Raw genomic sequence first — 25681 nt, 5'->3', positions numbered from 1 at the left:
ACTGCAAGTAGAGCACAAAATCTTCAGGTCACTAACCAAACTGATGTAAGGTGTGTGGGGGGGTGCCCTCCTTCAGAGAATGTGGCAAGGAGTGAGTTTACTTTCACTGTAAAAACAACCACCACTCTACACGATGACTTCCACTTTAAGATTTGATACTGTGTGCTGCAACCCAGATTCTATCCCAGGCGGGTATTTTTACTGGGGTGCAAAACTGACTTCACTCTTCTAGCTGTGGCAGCCCTCAGAGTAAATGTGTGCCAAGCCTACACCAGCCCATTTCCATTCGTTTGAGGTCAATGTGCACGAGCCCAATAGCTTAAAAAGGAAAAACATTTTATTTCTGCAAATTAATGGCATACATTAACGTGGGAGGGGAAGTGAATCACCGATTTTATAACACTAGGCAAGGACAGGCACCATCAAAACAGGCTGCTGCAGAAACTTAAAGCAAAAGAGAGAGGTGGTGCTCTGTTTCAACGTTTTAAAGAATCAGCATTGGGTTATTTTGCTCATCTGCTTGCCCTAAGGTAGGATATCTTACTTACCTAAGCATTCAGCAGACACCTGCCAGCTCAGCCTGTTTTTTCTTTAAAACTTTCAAGGAAAGGTGCTTCCTCCAACTTACCTGGGCAATAATTTTGTCGCCGCCCCCACCCAGCTTTTGTTTGAACCTTTAAAAAATCTATCCCCCTACAGTTTCAAAGTTACTTCTTGACCCATACGACCAGTAGAATGGATTAACAGTTGTTTTAGAGTTGTCTAACGTTAAAAAAAAATTTAAACAAACCAACCCTGTCAACATGCTTCTTTAAGACTTCTTTAGGGAAAATATTTGCTGGAACTCATAACTTGCCAAAACCTCTGTATGCTGCTTGTGGGTTTCCTCTGCGTTCTTTCAAACAACTTTCTTTGATAAGCCAGAATGGGTCATACAAGAACCAAGTACTTACGGCAGTATTACTTTCCTGTTGATCCAGGTAAGAAGATATAAGGAGCACTAAGAGGGAGAAGGGATTGGACCACTTTGGCTCCCGACACATGAAGCTGGGTAGGGAAACTCATGACTAACTTATTAAAATGGGTAATCATTTGTGTAAGATTACGTACCGTATTTTTCGTCCCATAGGACGCTCCGTCCCATAGGACGCACCTAGTTTTTTGTCTGCCCGACGTGAGGGGTGCTCTGCTTCAGGGCGCCCCTCGCGCCAGGCGACAGGCTGCTATCCACAGGGTGGGGAGCCCTGTGGGGAACTCCTGCAGGGTGGGGAGCCCTGCGGGTAACTCCTGCAGGGCTCCCCACGCTGTGGATGTCTGCCCGGTGCGGCAGGCTGCTATCCGCAGCGTGGCTGCCTAGGCTGTGGATGTGTTCCCAAAGCGCCAGGCGCTCTGCTTTCAGCGCGCCTGGAGCTCCGGGAAGCAGGCTGCTATCCGCAGCCTAGACAGCCCTGCGGGAACTCCCGCAGGGCTGCCTAGGCTGCGGATGTCTTCCTGAAGCCTGGAGAGCGAGAGGGGTCGGTGCGCACCGACCCCTCTCGCTCTCCAAGCTTCAGTGAAAGCCTGCATTCGCCCCATAGGACGCACCCAGATTTCCCCTTCATTTTTGGAGGGGAAAAAGTGTGTCCTGTAGGACGAAAAATACGGTAACTTGAGGGGTAGTCATTGTGGTGCCTCCCTTTCCCGATGTTGCTGGAGTACAACTCCCATCATCCCTGATGGGACTTATGATCAAACAACACATTGAGGGTTGTCAGAGATTACTTATGCCCAGCCAATAAGCCAATAATATCTCCTGAGACTTGTTTCCACATTGCACCAGTAATGTATGGGGGGGTTTAGATAACCTAAGTCAGTGGTTTGTGCACACACACCCCTCCGTGGAACACTTGCAAACTGCTAAGCACTTAATGATTTTTCTGCCTGCTGTAGAAAGTGTAATGTAGATGCTGTGTGATTTTTAATTTTATTGCTACATGTATCGCATTTTATTGTATTCCAGAGATTTCAAGATATAATACAATAACAGTGAAAATGCTATTAAAATCATTATATGGATGTGCCATTTCCTGTCTTCAAATTCACAGACACCTGAATGAAGCTTATGGATCACCGGTAGCCCAGGGTTCAAGATTTCAGAACCTCTGACGTATTTTTCCCCATGCAATATGCTTCCTCCCCTTCCCATGGACAGATGATGAAGACTATCCTGTGACATGAGAACTAGACTTGTTGTGTTGACATAGTAGAAGAGGATGGCTTGACTTTGTGGCAGTTTGAATAAAGCACACGGCAGAATTCCTACCTTTCCAAGGAAAATATAATATAAGCAGTTAAGTTAAAAAATAAATAAATCTTGGGTTTATGGTAAAGCTTGGATCCAACAGCTTTGATTCTCACACACATTCTGAAAAGGATGCCAAAATGTGCAAACCGCAGGAGTTGAAAGCCCTGACAAATGTATTCGAAGGCAAGCAATTTGCTCATGAAGCCAAACTTGAGAAGATGGAAGAAATTACAGAGCCACTAAAAGGTACAGAAATGAGAATGGAGGTGGCAAGGACAGAACACAGCAGACAACACAGTGTAGTTTTGCTTTGGTTTCTGTCACTTGTCTGTTACACCGAAGAGAGGAATTTATCAAAAGGTTCTCTCAAGCAATTTCAAGCGCACCTTTAAATATAAAAGCTGAAAGTTTCATTAGCTCGGACCAATATATGGGACATACATCCTACTGGGATCAATGTTTCATGTCTTGCAGCTTTAAAAACAACTGCAAATATGAAAGGTATATTTGATATTAAGAGTTCTGCTAAAAAGGAATACTTTGCAGGAGAAAGAACTCACGTGGATCAAACTTTCTTTTCCAATCATGATTTAATCAATCACTCTACGGAGCTAGGAAGTATTTCTTCTCAGATGAGACAATTTTGGATGTTGTGATCTTCCTTCTATATCACCTTGTTCACAATCTTATCAAGAACTTAGCAAGATTCTAAACATATCTCTAACTTCTGGTACCGCTTACAGCACACAGATAGATAACCTATCAATTCTATGATTCTGTCATGGCCATTATTGCATAGTGGATCTTGTACTAAATAGCTTAATATGTGAATTCCAACAGGAGAGGAAGCTGTGCTTTAGATCTTGAAGTGGCTCTGAAAATGTTAGACTAAAATCTTTTTAAACACAAAATGCTAAATCAACAGGATCTCACTAAAATGTAGAAATTGGAGTCAGCATCACTAAGAATTGGAGTCACAAACAAAAGCAATGCTGAGCAAAACATAGCTCTAAAACCAACAGAAATATTAGGCTGATTCTAATAAAAGCAAAAAACCTGATAAAGGGTATCAGTGTTGCTATGTTTCTATGTGAAACAGCTTTGTCCCAATTCTCGCAGTGAAATAAGGAAGAAAATATCGTGCACTTTGCTTAGTGATGCTCCTAAGCTTTACAAGAGCCTGCCATAGGAAGTTTAAATTGGCCAAATCCAACAGCTTGCCCTGACAAAGCAAATGAATGACAGTCAGTCATGAGTTTCTGATAGAAGGCAGCTCTGAGTGTACAAGCTCTGGTGGTAACAACTTCCAAGCAACAAAGGCCTTGGTAGATTCTCCAGAGCTACCAGATGAATTTATTGAGCCAGATTCTACTATTTACTAGAATCGGATTATTAAAAACAGCATGGGGTGAGTAAAGAATAGTACTGAGGTTGAGTATGTTGTTCTGCACACAGAAAAACAAAACTTCATTGCCTGATGGCAGAGCAAAGCCCATAAACTGATGAGATAAAAACAAACTACTGGTTTGAAGCAGCAAGCCAAACTGAGTTGGAATGCCATGTGATGACACATACAAGTTCATGAAGACAAAATCAGTGTGCTGTAGCAGATGGAATGTTGGCCTGGGCCAAGGAGATCAGAGTTTAAAACCCAGCTCAACTATGAAGCAAAGCAAATGACGTTGGTGAAGCCACTAACTCTCAGCTCCATATTTCTGAGAATTTTTTTGTTTAAGGGACAACCACATCTATGTCATCCTGAGCTCCTTAGAACGAGGGCACTTCTATGATGAACAGAACAAAGTTTTCAAGAGTTCAGCTTGCATGATGTTGTGTTGCCTCGCTCCTGCTGTAGCCTATAAAAAAATAGCTTTACTCAAGGCGCTGCGGCCACCGCAAGAAGGTAAAAGAATCCAGGCCTGCATCAAGCTGATGTTATACCCTTTTCACTGAACAGCTAAATTATGAGGCATCTCAGCTGCCACAAAGAATTTTTGAGTTATCAGATTTGTATAGCAAATCTAAAAATGAGGGGAAAGGCTGTTAAAATAAAAGCACCTACCAATCTTGATATTTAGTTCAGCTTACTCGATAACTGAAGTTTTATGGCTGTGTGTCAATGTTGAGGTGAAAGGAGCTAGAACACCGTTAGAGGAGGAAGATTGGGAGTCATATTGAATAGTACTGATGCAGCATAGACTCTTGAAGTTGGAACAGAAATCTTGTCTTTTCTTCCTACTGGAACATTTTAGGAGTGTTGAGGTCTCAAGTACCCAAAAGAGAACTTTACAGCAATACAGCTTTGTTTTCGGCATTATTCCTGGCAGTGAGAAATGCTATCTGGGAATCACAGCATCATGTTTGAGAAAAACACAGAGCAAGCAAGACGGTGTATTTTATTAAGCCAACTAGAGCTCCTTTTTCAGGCATGCTGAGGTTACTGGCAGGCTGTGGTTCATAAAATACAAACAGCTTCATATAGCCCAAGCACCTTGTACAGCTGATCTAAGTTAAAAAATGTTTCTTATCTTGCTGAAACATTTGTTAGGAGCCTACCTGACGTTTTGGAGAATTTGCTGTGCTGGGATTGATATTCCGCAATGCCTAAGAGTAAAAGAAATAAGATGGGTAAGCATTACTCTTTTTTTCTTTTCTTTTCTGCTGAGCGTGGTTGGGGTAGCTAGGCTGATTTGACAAACACATCACTCTCTTAGCATTCTGACGAGGCAAGTTCCTGAGACAGCCAAAGATGACAAAAGGGTAAGGGAGTTAAGAGCTGACAAAAGCTGCTGCATAATGGAACAAGACGCTTAGGGGTGCTTACAGAGCACACGAACACATGTCATTTAACAGATAGGGGACATCAAGGTAGAGAATACGGTCTGGCCTGAAGTTAGTCAACTTCTCAAGAGGAAGTTACCAAAGAAGAAATCCAAAATTAGAAGCCTTATCTAAAAGCATGCTGGCACGGCGGCATATGAATTTGTTTGAGGATTAATAGCAAAGCAGTTATAGGAAAAGCTTAGACTATTTCAGCTGAAAAGACCCTTCTTTTTAATTTGTCCAGAGAAAAGTCATCATCAGTTTTGTTTTTAAGGAAGTGACACACATTCTGCAATCATCCAGTTTACACAAAGTAGTTGTGCCTGCAAATATTCCTTCGGTGCAGAATGTAGTGCGAGAGTTAGACTCCAGAATAAGGTCAGTGAAAGCAAGAGGCGATGAAGTCAAAAGCCTGAGGAAGTGATCTCCCAAGAGCATGAAAATATTTCATGATGCAGGACCCATCACCCAAAGGGGAAAAGAAGTTTAAAGAGGTTAGGATGTCTGCGATGCCCCATAACCTTCACAAAAGGTGATGCCAGACATTTGAGACAAGGAGCTAATCAATAATTAGCAAAAGATCTAGGACAGGAAGCGCTGATTGAGAGCGACAGTTCTAGAAGGTAAGCTTAATTGTCTCTTTGGGGTTCATGCCTCCAGGGTTATTTTTAAAAAAGAAAAGCAAAAGCAGCAATCAGCCTACAACCACATTGGCAAAACCATTAAAAACTAATTAAAACTGAAGTGAAAACACTCACTTAATCCAGTTTGCTTTTAAGAAAGCTAGGCTCTTGAGAATAGCTTGCAACATACACGTTGCCTAATGTGGATGAATTCTCCCAGCCCATCCTTCTGTCTCGTAAATCACAGCGAAGCTGTACATAATAGGATGCTTGTGTACCATTGGCACACTCACATCAAGAATCTTTATCCAATGCCAAGGTTTAGCAAAATGCTAGTGACAAATTTCACATTTGCTTAGGGGGCCAGGGGTGGGGTGGGGGGGGGATGAAGTGGTTGCTCTTAGATGGGTATTGTGAAGTAAATCCATGATGCCCAAATCATGAATCCAGTGACAGAGTTCATAACCTGGAGTTCTCATGAACGGTTCTGATTTTGTCAAATCGCAACTCATACTTAACTCACCACTACAAGATGTGATGACGGAAACAGGTATAGATGACTTCTTTTTTTACAAAAAGGTGGGGTAAACTCTGAAGACGTGTCTATCAATGGCTATAAGCTATGGGAGCTAAAGGAAACCTCCATGTACAGAGGCACTATACCTCCAAAAACAAGGATGCTAGGGACTGTTAACAAGGCCAATATCTTCATGCCTTGCCTGCGAACTTTCAGAAGAACTTGGTTGGTTGCTGATGGAAACAAAGCAGTGGACTAAATAGCCCTACAGCCCAACTGCAGTTCATATGTCCTTATGGACCGCTTTGTTTTTACAGATAGTGTGGGGAGCATTTTAACTACAAAGGAGTTGGGAGGCCTCAGCTCAACAAGGCCAATTCCATTTTACAGGCTCCGTCCTCTGTGAAGCTGGAGAACTCGATAGGAACAATTTTTCCATGCAGAGCATTAATAGCTTTTGCAAAGCATCCCAGCAGGTTGCAGTCCATGTGGCAGTGTTTTAAGTGCTGAAAAGAGCGCCAATGCTAGGAAGCATTGCAGGAGAGGTGGGATGGGGGGAACCCACCTTGCAACAGACATATTCTGAAGAGGCAATTGACCCTGAGATACATTCACAGCTGTGATGGTCCTGTCTGCTTGCAGCAATGTCACTTTGCTTGGGGAATTTAGTGGAGGAAACATTCCTTACGAGTGCATAGGTCCGAATGCTTACCTTCCACACGAAAACGTACCTCTTCCTTCCTCCAAACTATTGATGCTTGCTGGAACTACAAGTGGATGAGCACAGCGCCACCCACACATGCACAAGCAGCCATTTATGTTAGAGTGGAAGCGCTTGTCTAACCTGCGGCCTCACCTGCCGAAGCAGTTCTTGGTGTTTCAGCCGCAACCTCTCTTTTTCCATCTGCAGTTGCTGTAGCCTCATCTGCTGCTGTTGATTGGAGTTGCTGCCCCCCAGAACTCCACCAGGCGGACTTTGGGGGGCTATTGGGGGTGGCTGCTTCACGGGAGCACTTTGGCTGATTCTCTGGCTCATAGCTGTGGAGGCAAGAAATAGGGCAGGCGTTTTAAAAAGCAACTTGAAAGCCGCAGTTCAAAAAGCTATCCATTTGTGTTTCCAAATGGATTTAAGGTAGACATCCAAACTCGTACAGTGGTACCTCGGGTCTACGAACAGCCCTGTTAACAAAATATTCAGGAAACGAACTCCACAAAACCAGAAGTAGGTGTTCTGGTTAGCGAACTTTGCCTCGGAAGCCGAATGGTGGAAGGGCACCGGCGGCGGGAGGCCTCGGTCTAAGAATGCTTTGGTTTAAGAACAGACTTCTGGAACGAATTAAGTTCGTAAACCGAGATACCACTGTACATTATTATGGCCCAAAATGTGATTGTGTAACAGGCTTCATGGATCATTCTGGCATAAAGGTATAAAATAAGTAGTGGCGAGTTTCATTTCAAAATTTCATTTCAAAATGGCAGACGCCACAGGCAAAGATATGGCTCAACTCAAGCTTGTTGCTTATTTCTACTTGAGGCTGCTTAGATTCTGAAGAAGTGTGCATGCACACAAAAGCTCATACCAATAACAAACTTAGTTGGTCTCTAAGGTGCTACTGGAAGGATTTTTTTATTTTGTTTCGACTACAGCAGACCAACACAGCTACCTACCTGTTACTAGATTCTGACAATTAGGCTTGACAAGGCTTGCTTCATTACTTTATCTATAAAGTCTCTACCCCTAATTGCTGCCCGCTGTTGAATACATTCATGTAGCATCTGTGGTGAGCTCTGATAGAGCAATATTTGCAGTCCCCCTATTCAGTCATTCATTTTTGCTTTCTACCCATCTAGTCATTTCTACCCTTTTCTAAATTCCAGTGCTACTGAAAACAGCTGTTGTCGGAAGAGTTCCAGTTATAAACTGCACAAGCAATTTGTGTGCAGTTTATTCAGAGTGCGGAACCAGGGTTTTCTTGGTGATAAAAATATTGTAGGAGATCTATCTCAGTCCATAACTTTCCAGTACGCATTTATTGTGGGTTTTTTATATATACTGAGATTTTTCAAGTACACAGTATATATTTATTATATTTCTATATCTCCCCATAACCACTGGGCAGCATACATAAAATGCTAAACATGGTTTAAAAAACTAAAACATTTAATTCTACTACAGAAGAAGTGTTGTGGGCTGTTTTCTATTTTATTTATGCTGTCCATACTCTGAATGAACTGGCAGGCCACTTAAGACTCTAGATTAACTTTCGTATCTCAGATATGTATAATTGAAGTAAACGCTGAAGCACCATTCACGGCATCATCCCAAAAATATCAGCCTTATGGTTGATCTAAATCCAAACTTTGAGGAAGGTGTTCAACAGAATGGAGCATTGTAGTACATTTTCTCATCACATTTAATGTCAGAAGTTTAAAAGGAAGAAGATTTGCAATTATGGGTGGCAAATGGTAAATATAAGATGATTCTGAGATGAAATAATCTGAATTTAAAGCAGCCTCTCACTTGTTAGTATGCATTAACTCAGAGAGCCTCTGTTCTGAACACCTAGACATTGTAACTAGAATGCTTGTGTACCTTTTCCCCTTTTTCATTTTCTTTTGCGTTAAATCATGGGCAAATTGTATACAATTGCTGCGTGCTATAATCACAAGCAGAGGTGGAAATGGAAAAGGATGAAATGTAAAACTTAGGAATCAACAGCACAAAATAAATTCCTGTTTGAAAATACAAATATGTTTTTTTTAAAAAAAGAGAGCGAGAGAGATAGAGAGAGAGAGATAAAGGAAAAGGAAAAGAAATGCTTTTTGAATGTCACAATGCTGAAGAAAAGGACAAATCCTAAAACAACTCAGTCTTGGGTTGTGTTTTGGGATGCACCCACACCCAGAACTTTTACCAACCAGGGATCACAGAACTGAAGTCTTCTCTTAGCTGATAGAGACCATGGATTTAGATAACCCAGCAAACTTCACAGTGAATTCCACAACAGGAGGCCCTGCACTGCTTGAAAAGCCAATTCTGAAACGAGGGGGAAGTTAAAAACTAGTTGCTCATACTGTACAAAAAGTGGGCTCTTTAAAAATAAAAAATAAATAAAAGCCTCAATATGCATGTCCAACTTTCCTTGTGTGCATCAAAAGCAGTTGTTAAAATCATGGTCATAAGACAGTTTTATTTTGATGTCTTTTAAGTATTTAGTGATCCAAATCTCTCCCTATTGCTGAGAACAACCATCTTCCCATATATTTTCAACCAGAACAGTCTAATAAAAGGGGAGAACAAACTGAATTCAGAACAGCGACGGCCTGGAAGATAGAAAGCAGGGCGCCGAGATGACAGTTCCTCCCTAGGGAGGCTCACTTCACAATTTGGTTTACATCAAGAGCTCTCAAAGTCAGTTTAAACTAACCAAGCACTTGGGCAGCAAGGCTGCTATTCCGATTACACGTTTTAGCCAACTGGGCTGCTCCTAGGTCATAGAAACAAAATACATTTGACGATAAATATAGGCTCATGTAGAAATTGTGCCAGTTTCCATTTCGGTTGTAAATAGACAGCCATCGGCCAGCTCCACTGGGCTGTAGATCAAACCCAGGCTATTTATAGGCATGTGGCAAAAAATAACCAAACACTTTCAATTCCTTGAACATATTCTCAGCCAGTTCCAAGACGCTCAAATGATTAGCATTTAAGAGCGCAATTCCTCCAGGAAAGATCTCCTACAAGAGGCAAAATAAAAAGCAACAGGGTGAGAGTGGGGGGCTGGAGGCACACGGATACTTCTTGGCCCTGCCACTGTAATTCATAAAATAGAAGGAGGGGGCTGCCATGATTTTATGAAAAAAGGCAATGCCCCCAACATCTTCGCGGTGCAGAAGAAACACGTTGCTTTAAAAAAGAAAAGAAAACATCCTGAACGAATATATCCAGGCTTATCTGAAATCTACCAGGGTTCAGCAAATGGAGCACATAAAGAAAAATTATACAGCTAGCCAGGGCTATTAAATAGCTAACCATGGGTCCAGCTTTGGAAAACACTTTTGTTTGTGCTATTAAACATCCTACATTTGGCAAGCAACACTTTTTATTGGGGCAGGGGGATAATCTATGACCAATCAAAGGAAGAGATGTTGCACGGCAAAGCCCATACAAATAAAGGCTTAGCTGTGCAACCTTCATAAAGGTAAAGGTAAAGGGACCCCTTACTGTTAGGTCCAGTCGCAGACGACTCTGGGGTTGCGGCGCTCATCTCGCTTTACTGGTTGAGGGAGCCAGCATACAGCTTCCGAGTCATGTGGCCAGCATGACTAAGCCGCTTCTGGCGAACCAGAGCAGCACACGGATACACTGTTTACCTTCCCGCCAGAGTGGTACCTATTTATCTACTTGCACTGCGTGCTTTCGAACTGCTAGGTTGGCAGGAGCAGGGACCGAGCAATGGGAGCTCACCCCGTTGCAGGGATTTGAACCACCGACCTTCTGATCGGCAAGTGGTTTAACCCACAGCGCCACCCGCGTCCCTATTAAAAACTAATTTCCTGCATGCCAAGTTTTTACGTACCTTCAACTCCACTTTGGAGGTTCGAGAAAGACATCTAATGATATTTAAATATTTAGCTCATTTTTAAAGTCTGCCCAGACGGAGAAGGTGGAGGGGGGGAGGCAAAATGACTTCCTTTATCTGCTAGAGCTAGGATTTAACCAGCTTCCTGTTCTTTACTTTCATGGGTATCAAGGAAGCATTTAACTATGAGGCTCAACACCCACAAATGGGGCAAGTAACAAAGACCTCACAGGCAGACGAGGAACAAAAATGTCTTTATTTCAAAGAGGAAAGAGAGGGATTTAGGAGGAAAGAGGGATTTGGAGCAAGGAATGAGGGGAACAGCATTTTATAACACATACCATTTAGCTACATTGTTTTTCTTAACGATCACACTTTAGTAAGTTAACATTTTAGGACAGAATACAGTCTCTTCAGTTTTTCTACTCTACATCTGCAACTTGGATGAAGTTTTAAGAATGTTCTATAATCAGTAAGAAACAAGATACTAGGAATACCCCACCCCTTTCTATCTCAAAAGCAAGGACTGTGTCGTTCTTGGTCGTATTGATTGGTTATCTTTACAGAGAGTGGGACAAAGGGAATGCAAACTTTTATTTTATTTATTCAATTCCTATACCGCCCTTTGTCAGAAGATCACCATATTTAAGGCTATTAATATTCTCTGCAATGCAAAAGTCAGCAATATCTTGCATTTAATGCAGGCTGCATTTGCTCCTTTCAAAAATATGGAGCAAACGTAGGCAGGACCCTGGCATTTTTGCTTCTTTTACATAAGGCTCTCACTGTTTGTATAAATCAAGTAAGAACTGGTCCCCTTGTATTCTCCACAAAGGAAGAATAATAGAAGTTATGACTAAGCTGTTTAACTTTGAAGTGTCAGCATAGTGCACCAACTTCAACTGGCAAATCTGCAATTTATATTTTGCGTTACAAGTATACTATAACTTTCCATTAACTTTGTTTTCATCCTCACATATGAACTGTGCATGGCACCAAGAGAAACTAAAACGGAGGGGAACTCTTTTGTATAGTATTTCTGGGGCTGAAGTTTGCAAGTGCCTTTGGGAGGCAGGGAGGAGCTGATCTGGCCCTGGATCCAGAGCCAGCCGCACTGGCATAATTTGACAACATTGAGCCCAATCCATACCTGAATGCCAGGCCAACACTAGCTTTGGTGCAGCCGAGTAGGGTTTTGCTTCACTCACTTTTCACACCAGCTAATGTGAGTGGCAGGACCAAGATGCAGCTACACCATTCTCTCTCTCTCTCTCTCTCTCTCTCTCTCTCTCTCTCACACACACACACACACACACACTCAAACACACCGCTGCCCAGCTGGGATTAGGATTAATACCGTGTGACACAGAGCTACTTCTTACTTTTGGGAACTTGAAAGCACCAATTTTGTAACTATCAACTCCCTCTTGCATCCTTTGAACCACCAGCAGTACAGTGGTACCTTGGTTGTTGAACGGAATCCATTCCGGAAGTCCGTTCGACTTCCGAAAACCAGGGCACAGCTTCAGATTGGCTGCTGGAGCTTCCTGCACTCGATCGGAAGCTGTGGAAGCAGCGTCGGACAATCAGCTTCCAAAAACACTTGCAAACCGAAACACTCACTTCCGGGTTTGCGGTGTTCAGGAGCCAAAACAGATGAGTATGAAGGCATTCAACAACCAAGGTACAACTGTACTTTAGAGGTACAGTTCTCTGAATGTGAAGTGCTCCTGTTGAAAGATGAGGGGTGTTTTCCTGTTCTGAGTACGTGGTTCTAGTCACATGCTGCCAAACACGCATGCTTGCCACTTCCCTATGGTTAGATTCTACTCCAATGCATAGCTGTCAACTTTCAGATTTGAAAATAAGGGATCAGCAGCCTCACCTGTCCCAGGGACAGTCTACGGGATATCTAACAAGCCAGGATAGCAGCGGGAAGCAGCAGGAAATGGCGCTGGAATAAGGGAATTTCCAGCAAAAAAAGGGAAGGTTGACAGCTATGCTCCAATAATGTCTTGAGATAGCAACAGGCTGATCATGCAGGTACAACTCATGCCCATGTATCCTAGTCACTGACGTTGTGCACGTACCTTCAAGCATTATAGGAGCAGGATGGGATCCAAGACAAAAGGAACTGGCAGTTGTGCTTTTCTGGCAATGAGAGGCCTGGCCTTGCTCCACTCACCTTCTGGGCCCTCAAATTGTCATGAGAATTGAGCAAGTGTTACCTCTCATTCACCCTACCTAGTTATACTTCAAGAGGCTCACTTCTGCTGCTACTTCACTTGGAGAGGCTTCCTATAAAAACAACATATATTGTAAAATGGAGAGGAAGTACCCAGGTTGCATCTTTCTCCAGCCATTGTGTCAAGAATTTATAAAGGTTCACTAAATTTTGAGCGGTTTATGTAAGACTACCCACCTAAACAGCTGAAAGGGTGAACAGCTGAATGAAAAAGAAGCTGGAATGTGTAAACAAGATGCTTCATTTAATTACCAGTGCTTGTATTCCAGTGAGAACAATACAGGGAAATGAGGACCACTTCGTGATCCCACAAATTGGCAAGGAAGGGAAATTCCTTGGTGGCCGAGTCTCAGTGTGTTTGATTTCTTTTGTTCCAAAATGCCTGAACAATTGGGCACATGCTGCTTGCTTGCTTTATTTATTTATTTATTTATTTATTTATTTATTTAGTAAGTTCTACATCTTATGTAGTAATAGAAGCTTCCTGTGGGGGAGGGTTAATTTCTGAGTTTTGCTCAGAAATTACATTTATTTCTCCTCCTTGGTGCTTTGTTTTCAGTGTTCACAATGGAAAGCAGACTGCAATGAGAGTCCATCTATTCTTGTGAACAAAGCATTTTGAAGTCTCCTAAATCATTGAGTTGGGTTTTTTTTTAAAAAAATCTACTTTTAACCTAGAGTTGCTAAAAACACATTTCTTAAAAGGGAGAGGGACTGTGAAACAGGGCATTTTGGTACCTCAAATGGAAAACCCACATTCCCCTCAACTTAAACATGGTGCTCAGTTTACGAAGCAATTCATCTGCCTGCTCTGAACTGGAAAGAACAACAGATGAACCAACACACATTTCAGCAGGTTTTGTACTGGACATCTATTCTACGTTTACATCTGCAGAACTCCATACCATAGCTCACATCATCCAAGCATCTCCCAAACACCAGCAGCAGATTATTATTTTTTTGTATGGGTGGGTGGGATTATTATGGGGAGATCCTGATCTGTGAAAACTGATTCTGTTTGATTTGTGGGATGGAAAGTTGAGATTAAAACCACTAATTTTGGATTTTCATATGCGCTGTGAGCAGGGGAAGGGGAAAAGGTCAGGCGAGAGAAGAGTGTGAGCAGAACAAATTCCCTTGGCACAGACATTTGAAAACTGAAACACAGCCATCACTACCACGTAGAACTTAGAACGTTTCTAGGAAGCCTCCTTTCTGTGTTCAATAGCAGGCTGTCTCCCATTTGCCATCGCCCTCAATCAAAGAAGCCCACATGCTTGTGCTTCTCTTTCCCCTTCCCCCTTCAGCCGAGCTCTTTAACTGAAAAGGCCTGGAACAGATTAAAAGTTCAACCACAGAATATTTTTTTTAAAATATATATATATATCTTCTGGCGTGTACTCAAGTCTGTCTGCACTATGCATACACACTGGGCCCAAAAAGGGAAACTATGCAGTGAAAAAATAAAACAGCTGTATGCCTCTCTTTTTTTTTTTTTTTTGGATATTGAAGCTTTTGAGTTTAACTGATGCAGCACTTCACATCTTAGGAAAGGATGGAATGCTTAAGACAAGTAGTTGCACTGCTCGGAGTGAGGAGACACCACTATTCACAGCAGATTGAGTGTGTTTTTTCCAGCTTGTGACCTTTGCTCTAGGCTCCTTATTCCAGATAGCCTTTAACAACTCTTGCAAGTAAGAGGTGGGGGGCAGGCGGGGAGAGACAGAGATCAATGCATGGGGGAAAGGAGCAAAAAATGAAACAAAAAACACTCCAACCCTTTCCTTCTCAGATCATCAACACATGGCCCAGACATGACACTTTGCAGATCACCCTTTCCTGGGAGAAGCAGAGGTTGCCTCGACCCTACCAAACATGGTTTGGTTCTCACAGTAACACAGTTCTAAGAGCTGCAGCTCTAAAATCATTTTGGTATGATCACCAAAAAATATTTTGAGCTGCCAGTACTCAGTGTAGTGATGGGCAAGTAGCCATTCAGTGTGCCTAAATAGCAACATGCTTGGTCATGATTTCTTCCAGGTAACCAGGCAAGGAAAGTTTTGCAACCTAACAGTTGGTTCCTCTTCTACTGCCTTTCAGGTCACTGCTGAGCCACACAGCATGGACCAATTTAAAATTACAAGGCTATTTAAATCAAATCACAGGGAAAGGGGCCAATTCATATCAAGTTCCCCATCTTTTGATTCATCTATTTCTTGAACAACTATGAATTTTAATTGGATACTAATACAGTTAAAACCTATCTGCTTGCCACTAAACAGAACATTTTACTACATAGGCGCACTGTTAACAGTTGTTCTGTTACAAAGCCCACTAAAGATATAAATCCATTAAGAGGAGTAATTGTGAAATTACGAGTTTCCGTTTGGCTTTATATACACATCCAGGCACTAAACAAGATCATTTACAGTTAAGTGCTCCAAACTTCCCAGAAGTAATGGCTGGTAATATTTTCATGGTATGGAAAGTGTCCATGCTAGTCTACATTTTCAGTTCACACAATAAATTATTCCACTTTGGAGCTAGCTATTTTAGTGCTTGACCTTAGGACAATTTTTTATTTTAATTTTTGCCTCAGGTTCATCTTTTGAATAAAAAAAATCAGACTTTTAACTCAGTGTATCTAGTAAGGCATACTTTCTGCAGGAAAGTGATCTGGGGTGTTGCAGAGTGTAATACAGGCATAGGCAAACTCGGCCCTCCAGATGTTTTGGGACTACAACTCCCGTCATCCCTGACCACTGGTCCTGTTAGCTAGGGATGATGGGAGTTGTAGTCCCAAAACATCTGGAGGGCTGAGTTTGCCTATGCCTGGTATAATACCCTGAAGCACAAATGTTGTCATTTGTGAATATAATAAAAGGGGAACAAAGTACAGTACAAAGAAAGCTTTACTGCATCTGTGAGCAAGCACCCTGCCGTTGAAATTATATAGCTCTGAAAGCTTTTGCAACATACAAAGCTGCCTAAAACTTGCCAAGTTATTTCTAATTCCTAGCTGACATTCACTCTTCAAGACATACAGCCAGTTTAACTATAACTGCAATTATTCAACCGGCCTACAAAGACCTTCCAAGTGACACAAGCCAATGGCAGTGGTGGAACAAAAAATGGTTTCCTGACCACTATCTTCATTCCACCTCCATAAACACCCTAACAAACCATCACCAAACAATTACAGGTACACCAATCAGATTACAGCTCCTCCTATACAGCCACCCTGTGAAATCATAGCATTTCTGGAGAGTGTGATGCTTGGATATGTGAATTCTCAAGGGTATCAGCTTATTTAAAAAGAAAAATGAAAGTCATGTGGCATGAGCCTTCAATGGTTTAAGATTTCCAGCAGGGGTGGTGGACAGAAAAACGCATACCATGATGTTTTTGATACTCTTTACCCATACTATTCAATGCCGTTTCAGGAGTGGAGGGGGCATCAGCACCCCTTTCCCTTCCTTGTTCTCCCCATTTCTTCTATCTGACAATAAAGCGGTTAGGCTGAGGCTGCCAGGCACTTGACCTCCAGTAGCACTGAACTATCTAGAACAGAGCAGGAAGGTTTGGGTGCGTGGGAAAGGAGAAAGACATCTCTTCTTCCTTCCCTGCTGCTGAATGGTCCTCTTCCCCTAAGTTCTTAGACATCACTGCAATGTTGCTGCTTTATCCTAGCTGGAACTCTGAACATTGTACTATTTCATTGTGGTTCATCACTTTTTCTTAAGTTGCATAGCACCTCAAATTTACTAGCTGTTTTGGCAGTCTGGTGTCAGAATACCTCTCATACTGAACTGGCCCAAGATCTAAAGATGAAGAACAGGAAACAAACAAACAAACAAACAAACAAACAAACAGGGCAGGGCACTAGTATGGTGTCTCACTGACTAACTCTTGAGCTCCCTGATCTTTTGCAATCCTCAGCCTTCTTCCTCTCCACAAACAAAATAGGGCTGTTAAACTTTTTGCCTTAGTTAACTGTATCATGAAGAGTCAGAAGGCTTATTTAGCGCTGAAAGGTGCAATTCTAACCCTACTTACCTGGGAGCAAGCCCCATTGAATTCAATGGGACTTACCACTGCGCAGGCATGGTTAGGATTTTGCTGTAAAACATTAACACACAAATACGAGTAGTGAGATCTAATACAGGAAAAACAAGAGCTGTCGAGTCTTCCAGCAGTGTGCACTTGTGAAGTTAATGCACCTCCCTGAAGAGGCCCACAGCTGTTGATAGGTCAAAAGCCCTGTGAAGCTTCAAAGCCTTTTGTACACCTTCAGTCTGACCTACTCAGTGATCTGCACATTATTTTCGTTTCACTGCACTAAGGCCAAGACAAAACTTCAGAAGCCACAAGTATCTCCTTTCTTGCCAGTATCACGCCTGTTGTGTGGTTCTTTATAAGGACATCTGTACAGGTATAAGATTCTAAAATAAAGAACCAACCAACAGAGTTACTGCATTTTTAAAGAGTATCTTAACTTCACATATCCTGCTTTCCTTTACAGAAATACTCAGCAGCTTCCCTAAGATTCCAATATCCCTTCTAAGTACCAATGAGGCAGAGACATGTTCAGGTTTAGCAGTGTGGTATCACCAAAAGCCTTCAGAGCATTCACTGGCCCTAGCTGTCTATCACACATTAGTGGTCCTGTGCATGCATATTTAACATTATTTTCTCTTATCCAATATTATTATATCCTTACTAACCAAAAGAAATTAATAAACAGGTACCCAAATAAGCAGCGGTAAATCCTATATAATATTTCGTGGGGAAGTTTCCACTAAGGCCAAAACAATTGTTTTTAAACACAACATGCCCATTTAAAGCATTTTTTTGGGGGGGGGGGTGGAAATATTGTTTATATGAATTATAACCAATTTCAAAACTGCAATCCTAAATACTTACTAGTGAGTAAATCCCACTGGACACAGCAGGGCTTTCTCCTGAGTAAACACGCACAAGATTTTTCTATGTGTGAAACTGAAAAGTTTACTTTCAAGTCATTAGAAACCGCTCCTTCAGGAAGCTGGTTCCAAGTTTTGATTTCCCAATAAGCTACAGGAAGATAGAAAATGAAACCAAAAGGATCACAGACAAATTCTAAAGGAATTGACGTGGGGGGGGGGAGATATCCAAAAGGTGGTGCTTTGCCCTGGATCTTAGGCAGGTCAATCGAAAAATCATGTTTTTGTAAGAAAAAGATCAACAACTTTTGGGGTGTCCTGGCTTTTACTTTTTCAAATATGGCAGCTCTATAAATGCCCTATATAAAATTGATTGCCAAAAAGCATGGTCGCAAACATGGTTTGCAGTCCTGTTACCCACCCACTCCCTTCCACTCCCCAGCCCCTGGCAAATAATCTCTTATTCACCAAGTATTTCAGCATCCTTCACAGCTGTTCAGCCACCATGCATTGTAAAAGGGCATAACTGGATCTCTCAACCATGCCAACAGAGATGAAGAGACAACACTCATGTCTTGCTAGATTTGGAACAAACATTACAGTGCACCCAGTTCTTTGCTATAAACAAGTTTCCAAAGCTTTATGCATTATGTATCTGCTAAGGGGTTCTCCCATTAATCATTACAGCAAACTATAGTGCAAGGTTTATAACAATGCAAGTTATTAAACAAGTCTTGCAGGCATAGCAAAGAAAAAATAATGATGATTTTATATTAATGCGGACAATTATATGGCAAGTACTTCTACTGCCAAGTAAACCCATGAGTGCAACAAAAACTGGCAACCCTTAAGCCAAGATCCTATAAAATCCTGAACCCTGGCATTAAAGCGGTTTTCACCTGTAATCTAACCTTGGATGCAAACCACTGGCTGAGGCACTGTGACATCACAGAATGTTCACAACAGTCCTACTTGCTGAGAAGGGAGAGTCACGTGCTTGCAATGTTGTTGCTGTGTAAGGAGTGGAAAACCAGCCATGGAAAAGCAAATGCATGCATTGATTAGCATAAGGGACTGAATCAGAGGTGCTTGGAAGATCAAGTCCTGAGAAATTGAGGGGGATTTACTTCAAGGAAAAATAAAGGCTGAAAAGCTGAGTGGAAAGAGGACTCATGAGGCAGATCAGCTGTCTCTAATCCCTTTAGTGTATAAAGCTAGTGTAGATAGAAGCTTGGAGACCAAGCCATGAACTAGAATAATTCTGGGTCAAATTGTTTCCCTGAACTAAGCAGCCTAAGCCCTCTATGGGCATCATTAGGCTAACCTCACAGAATTGTTATAACAATTGTCAGCGTAAGTAAAGCATGTCAAACATTGTAAAGATGCAACATATTATTCAAGGAGCCTACAATACAAGAATCTGAGGAAGGGGTGGGAAGGAGGCTGCAGAAAACTCAAATGTGGTGGGCTGGCGGTGTCAATGAGAAGAGGACACTGGGGGAAAATCTATCCCACTGCCTAGGGGCGGGCGTGTTATGTGTTAAGAGAAGTGGGCAGAGGCACAAGACAGTTAAAGAGACATGAGGTATGGAGATAGGTGGGGGTGAATTTTAGAAATTAATCTGAAATACTTAGCCAAGTCTTTGGCTACAGGTAGCCAGTAAAAAGGAAAAATATATATGTTATATTTACCTAAGTACAAAGGTGTCTTAAGGGAGGGGAAACAAAAAAAAAGAGAGTCTTAAGTGAGAGGAACTTTTACCAAAGCGTGGGTCAAGCCTTGGATCTAGCCAAGATGTGGTCTTGTTCTTATGGTTTATGTAGTAAATTTCTCCATCCTGGGTCATGGCTTGTTCCCATCCATCAGGGAGCGGGCCTGTAACACAGAAGGAAGCAATTCATAGTAGGCTCTGCTTTGCCCCTACTGAAAAAGTTAGCCAATTTTTCTTAAGTACCCCCAAAAATGATTTACACAGCACACAGCACACATGAAACTAATAGTTTCAGTCTCTAGTAGCTCTGGAGGTGTGGGGGACAGAGAAAGATGCTGTGTTATAGTAACACATTTGTTTCACGCATCTGGAGTGAAAAATCTCCAACTACCCCAGAGTTCACCCTATTTTTTATTTGCTCAAAATTTGCCCTATTCCCAAGATTTAACGCAGGCGGTGGTAAATACACATGCAGGAGACCAGTCTCTGGGCCCAAAGTCCTTATAGTCTGTATGTATAAAGCAACTATTTCTGTCTTTGTTTCTCCTTTATCACCTTTTAGGAGCAGCTGAACATTCAATATTCCAGAAGTGTTTAGGATCTACTTTTGGCTTCCTTTGTGTCCCTGTTTAGTTTTTCTAAATGATTCTCCATATGTTGCACTTCATTTTTAAAGAATGTGAGGTGGCTGGCAATTTGTGGAGTCATTAGGAGGGTTGCAAAAAGTGTTACGACACTGTAGCAGGCAGGCTATTAGCAGCTCCTGTATTTTCTCCTGGACTCAGTGCGGGCCAGTATGGGCCATACTAAGATGGACTTGGGCTGAGTAGACCATAGTCATAGACTCACTAGATAAGATGCCCTGCCAGATACTTTCTCTGTTACTATCTATAGAATGGAAACAGTGATCACCCACTTCTTTCAGGACTGACAAGAGCATAGATGAACTAGAAACCGTGATGCATTTTGTACACTAAAATAACTATGTAGACTGTTAATCATAGAAGCATTTGTTTATTGGCGGGAAACAGCAATGTTCTATTTTTCTTCAGTGTCCCATCTTAATGAGCAGTGAGCTAATGTTCAGCATCAAAACATCACAGAAGCACAACATGCTCCACTTATCTCCAATGCAAATTCCAAATACGCCCATTAATTATGTAAATGTATGCATATGAAGTAGAAAGTGAAGAGGGTTAACTAACAGGCTTTCAGTGTTGCTCATCCACTGAGCAGAGAGAATGAAGTCTTAAGTTAGGAAGGACCACCCAAGATAGCACATATGGAGAGATTTGAAGAGTACGTTAAAGAGGAAAGTTTATTAGTAATACATTACGCTGCCTTTCCACAACACTCAAAAGGAAGGGGGTAAAAACGGTATTTCACAATAACTCAGATACAGCCATGCCCATCATCTTTGCACCTCCAGTTCTTATCCTCCCTCAGCAGCCTGAAGGTTCCCTTCTCTCTTTCCTCTTATTATCCATTGCTGCCTTTTATGCCCTGAAACCCCTCCCAGACTTTCTAGTGTCATCTACTTCCCTTCAAAATCTACATTGTCCATGAAGCTGTTCTTGACCCTCCATTCACCCAATTTCAACAAAATCTAAGTACCTGTTCTTCCCCATGTTCTAGACTGTCAAGAAACATCTGGATGAGAGGATCCAGTAGGCATGTCAAATTGGAAGGCTGTAGGAAATGGGGTTCTGCAAGGAACTCCACTGGGAACAGTGCTTTCTAACTTGCTTTAAAAAGGATTCGGAATTAGGAGTTTGCAGTGAAGTAATCAAGTTTGATGATGATGCTATGGCTTTGTACTACTACTTCCATCATTGGAAGCAGTATGCCTCTGAAAGCCAACTGCTAGGAATTGCAACTGAGAAAAGTGCTGTTGCTGTCATGTCCTGCTTGTGGGCCTCCCATAGGCCTCTGAACACCAGCCTCTGGGGATCATGAAATGCAGCAGGCTATCACACTCATATACCACTTGTTGGCTTTCCATGGGCATCTGGTTAGACACTGTGAGAACAGAATTCGGAACTAAATTAGCTCTTGGTTTAATTCAGCTGGCTCTTCTTATATCCCCCTATTCTCTTTCAGCTGTCAACTCTTGGACTGAAAGCCACCAGGGCCAGCACCTATTTTAGCTCATGCTGCAAAGCACTATGTACATGGACAGGAAGTATTCTAGCAATCAGGATTTCTTGTTATTTCTATTTTTAAAAGATAATGGCCAGCCCAAGATTACTTAATAAGTTGCATTGCTAAGGATGAATTCAAACACATCCAGTATTTTATCCTGGACACTCCACCAAGATTTCCACAGTGCATACATTGTAAAAACTCCCACCTTCTTCAAAAAAATGCATAGGTGTGTAATAAAAGAAGGCACAGGAAAACAGAAACGTAGCAGAAACATAGTTTGCTTCTGTTCCACTTTCAAAGCAGCATAAATCCCTTGCATAAATAGCGTAGGGCCGTAGGCAAAGCAGAAAGTATGCCACGAAATTTGAAAACAAGTTATATTTATGCCAGCTTTTACTAGACCAGACCCAATGGTGGGTGTCTACCAACAGGAGTTTGCAAGTGCAGGAGGTATCACTGGCTGCTGTAATATTGCCCATTTTTGCCACAAATTCTGCTCGTTGCAAGTGGAGACGCAAAATCACACTGCACAAAATGAGTGGACTACATTTTGTCATTGTGGTTGCAGCTACATCTGGGGTAGTTTAACACTGTTACGACTCCTGTCCCCTCCCATTCACCCCAATACCCATGTGTCATGCTCTTTCCATGTTCTTTGATACTTGTAAGTATCTCACTCCAGGCAAACCACTTAGTAGCTACCATTATTAACCCAAGGAATTAGCAATATGCATTACTGTAAACACACACAGACTCAAGACTACAATGAAGCCTTTTAGAAGCATCACCACTTCCTAACTGAGGGCTTTGAAATGGAAGAAAAATCATAACTTTGCTGCCCCCCCGCCCCACCTTTTGGTGGATAGAGTAATTGACTGTTTTTCAATTTGATCTTTTGTTGTGGCTGCAAATGTGCCTCCCCTCCCACCACACAATCAAACACAGTACCAAATGTGAACCTCTCCTCTTTTCTAACAGATCCATGGAGTCATTGCAGTAGTCCTCCCCCCAAAAATTTCCAGTTTCTCTCTCATCCATGCCCAACTTCCCACTTCAATCATCATATGAAAAGTTGCAACCACCATTATTACTTTTGGTAAACTACAAAAATTAAAGCTGCAGAAAGTGACAATTCCTACATAACTTGAGCTCTTAAAAGTCACCATCCAATGTTATGTGATCCATTTGTAATCTTTATTAAAGCCATGCAATTTCACATCCGAGAAGCCAGGTGTTCAAGTTCTTAAAATGCAGTTGTGTAACTCAATAATATACAAAATAATAGGTAGCACAGAATTCAGAGCTACAGTACCCGAGAGCTTGTTTAGATTAGGGATGGCGAACCTAAGGCCCTCCAAATATTGCTGGACTACAACTCTCATTGTTTCTGTCTATTGGCTTGCTCAGTGGGTCTGATGGGAACTGGAGTCCAACAACATCTAGAGGCCAATTGGTTTCCCACCCCTAGTTTAGATAAAGCAAGAAGTGGGTATACAATAAGAAAAGCAATAGCTTTGCTCTGTCTTTCCAACAAAGAATCAGCATGGCACAGGGAACTCATCTTAACACTGCACCTATGTACAATCACCACAACTGTTCCCCATCTGGCATTCAGACAGCTGAAGGACTAGCATAGGTTAAGGGCATGGCACATGTCTCAAGAGTTTAGAGCAGGTTCCCCACTTCAGTGAACCTCCATGAATTGGAAAGTGACAGAAACTGCAACAGGAGGGAGCCAGACCTAGCATTTTAATTAGTGCCATGTTTTAAAGTAATGCCTGTAGAGGAGGACCATTGGCTTTTTTTGAATGAGAGATCGAATGTCATAGGCAAGAATGGGTTGTGCAGTTACTGAGCCACTTCCCAAAAAAGGGATTGAACAAAGCAGTGTTGACTTTTTCAAAAGATTTTGCATGAGCCAAATGTTAGGAAAAACACCATGAAATCACACCAGATAGGAGAGAAATACATCATGATTGTAATAAAAATGAAGGCAGAAAAAGGCAGAAAAGATTTAAGAGGACGAGAGAGAAAAACAAGAGAAGGGGTTATGTTGACTAACATGTAGTAACTAGAGCAGCATATGAACTTTGATACTGTTTAAAAGCAGACTTGAATATTTCAAAAGAAACAGTTGCATTTCACGTCTCTATCTTGGAAGTACAGTGGGTCCCTTGTTAATTATACAAATCTGTATTATTTTTAATTGGGTGTTCTACCTCCTCGGTAGAAGAACCAGTATATAGCAATTATATGGGACATAAACTATTTAGGAATTGAAGTATATGTAGTAATAACAGACTGCAATTCAGCAATGCATAACTTTTCACTGTGAAATACTAAACTGCTTGACGCAACTTCATTGAAGATTTTGTTGATTTCTCCTTACCAGTTGCTGAATTCATGATGCTCTGTTGCACCGGAGGACTTGTGGGAGCTGTAACATTCATCTGAGAAAGGAGGGCCTTCCTTGGATCCTGCCATGTTGTTGTCTGATCAATGTGACTGAGACAAAACAGAACGAGGAATTTAGACAACATGCTATTGCAATAGTCAAGGTTACAAGTAACTGGAAAAGCAAGCACCAAAAACATGAGGCCACACAAAAGGAGTATCAGATGATTTGTTCTTCACAAAGAATAGCCCCAATCATTGGAGGCATGGGCTAGCATCTAAAAAACTGCATAGTTCAACATACCCAACAGGCGTTTGGCTTGAGTGCTCCACCAACAGCAGGTTCCCATGGCATATAATGAACTGGTTTTAAAACAGGAGCATCTTGTAATACAAATTTGTGGTGTGGCATGGGAGGGTCTGCTGTTTAAAGGCCAGAAACAATCTCACCGGAAAGTCTGCAAGAGGGGCATGCCTAAAGTGGCTCTTCAGACCTCCACCATATCATGTTGGTCTGCTTTCAAACAATACAGGTTCCAGCTGCTTTGGCGTAAGGACAAAAATTGTCAGGGGAGTCAGCTAAAACTAGAGGGCTACACAGGAGACAGGATCAATTCTGAATGGTAACTGGAGGTATAATTAGCATTCTTATATAAAAAGATTTTTCCAAATATAAATTTAACCATGATTGGAGGGGGGGGGCAAGTAACTGTTTATAGATATGTGTCCAAAAAGAACAGTATTATTTCGGATGGCACAAAAACCTAACTATTTTCACTGTGGCGGGGGGAGGCTAGTAACATTTCACCTAAATATTAGTAATGTTTTGTTGTTATGCAACTGCCCAATTACAATGAATCTGCTACCAACAAGGCAAGCTAACTCATGCATAAAAGTAGCATTCTCCCAACCCGCCTTTAAAGCGTGTTTTTACTACCTGCTTCATTTCCACTTCCTCAAATCTGCTTACTCAGAATTCCAGGAACACAAACAGCAGAGAAATGCACTTGGGATTAGATATCAGACTGCTCTAATGAGCCAGTTGTCATTCTTTGGAACATGTGTGTGTGCCTGTTGCATCACAGGCAATCCGCCTGAGAAGGCCAGGAAAAGAAGACACCAGTGTACACAGACACAAACTAAGTTTCATTTCCTTGCCTCCATTCTCCACACACACACACACACACACCCACACCCTTTTTTTTCTTTTGCCCAATCAGCTTAAGCTTTCTTTCACCAAATGCTTTTGGGCCAATAGTAATGCTACTGCAACCCAAGTCCTCTGTTCCATTTAGTACATTTGTGATTTTTAGCCATTTTGGGCACACATTTTAAGTAAGCCCCACAGGAATGGAAACAAGACAGCATGGTTCTTCTTGAACTTTTTTTGTCCTTTAGATAACCATTTAAGTTTGTAGTGGTTTGCAGACAAG

The 25681-nt window shown here is 41.8% G+C and overlaps 1 protein-coding gene across 8 annotated transcripts in view; it reads right to left on the bottom strand.

Annotated features, from left to right (window-relative positions):
- The window catches only part of YAP1 (Yes1 associated transcriptional regulator), an 82977-nt gene that overhangs the window by 17823 nt on the left and 39473 nt on the right, over positions 1-25681 (bottom strand). The window contains exons 3-6 of one of the 8 annotated variants that reach the window (XM_079973869.1): positions 24244-24359; positions 19760-19873; positions 7092-7285; positions 4841-4888 (exon numbers count right to left, since the gene is read on the bottom strand). In XM_079973869.1, the coding sequence (XP_079829995.1) occupies positions 4841-4888; positions 7092-7285; positions 19760-19873; positions 24244-24359 (472 nt within the window). The remainder of the gene's footprint in view (positions 1-4840; positions 4889-7091; positions 7286-19759; positions 19874-24243; positions 24360-25681) is intronic. The other 7 variants (XM_079973870.1, XM_079973873.1, XM_079973871.1 and 4 more) reach the window with 7 other exon arrangements.

This window comes from Podarcis cretensis (genome assembly GCF_951804945.1).
Source record: "Podarcis cretensis genome assembly, chromosome: 4".
Lineage (NCBI taxonomy): Eukaryota > Metazoa > Chordata > Lepidosauria > Squamata > Lacertidae > Podarcis > Podarcis cretensis.
Note: the sequence above shows the minus strand (reverse complement) of the source record. Positions and strands in the feature narration are given on the sequence as shown.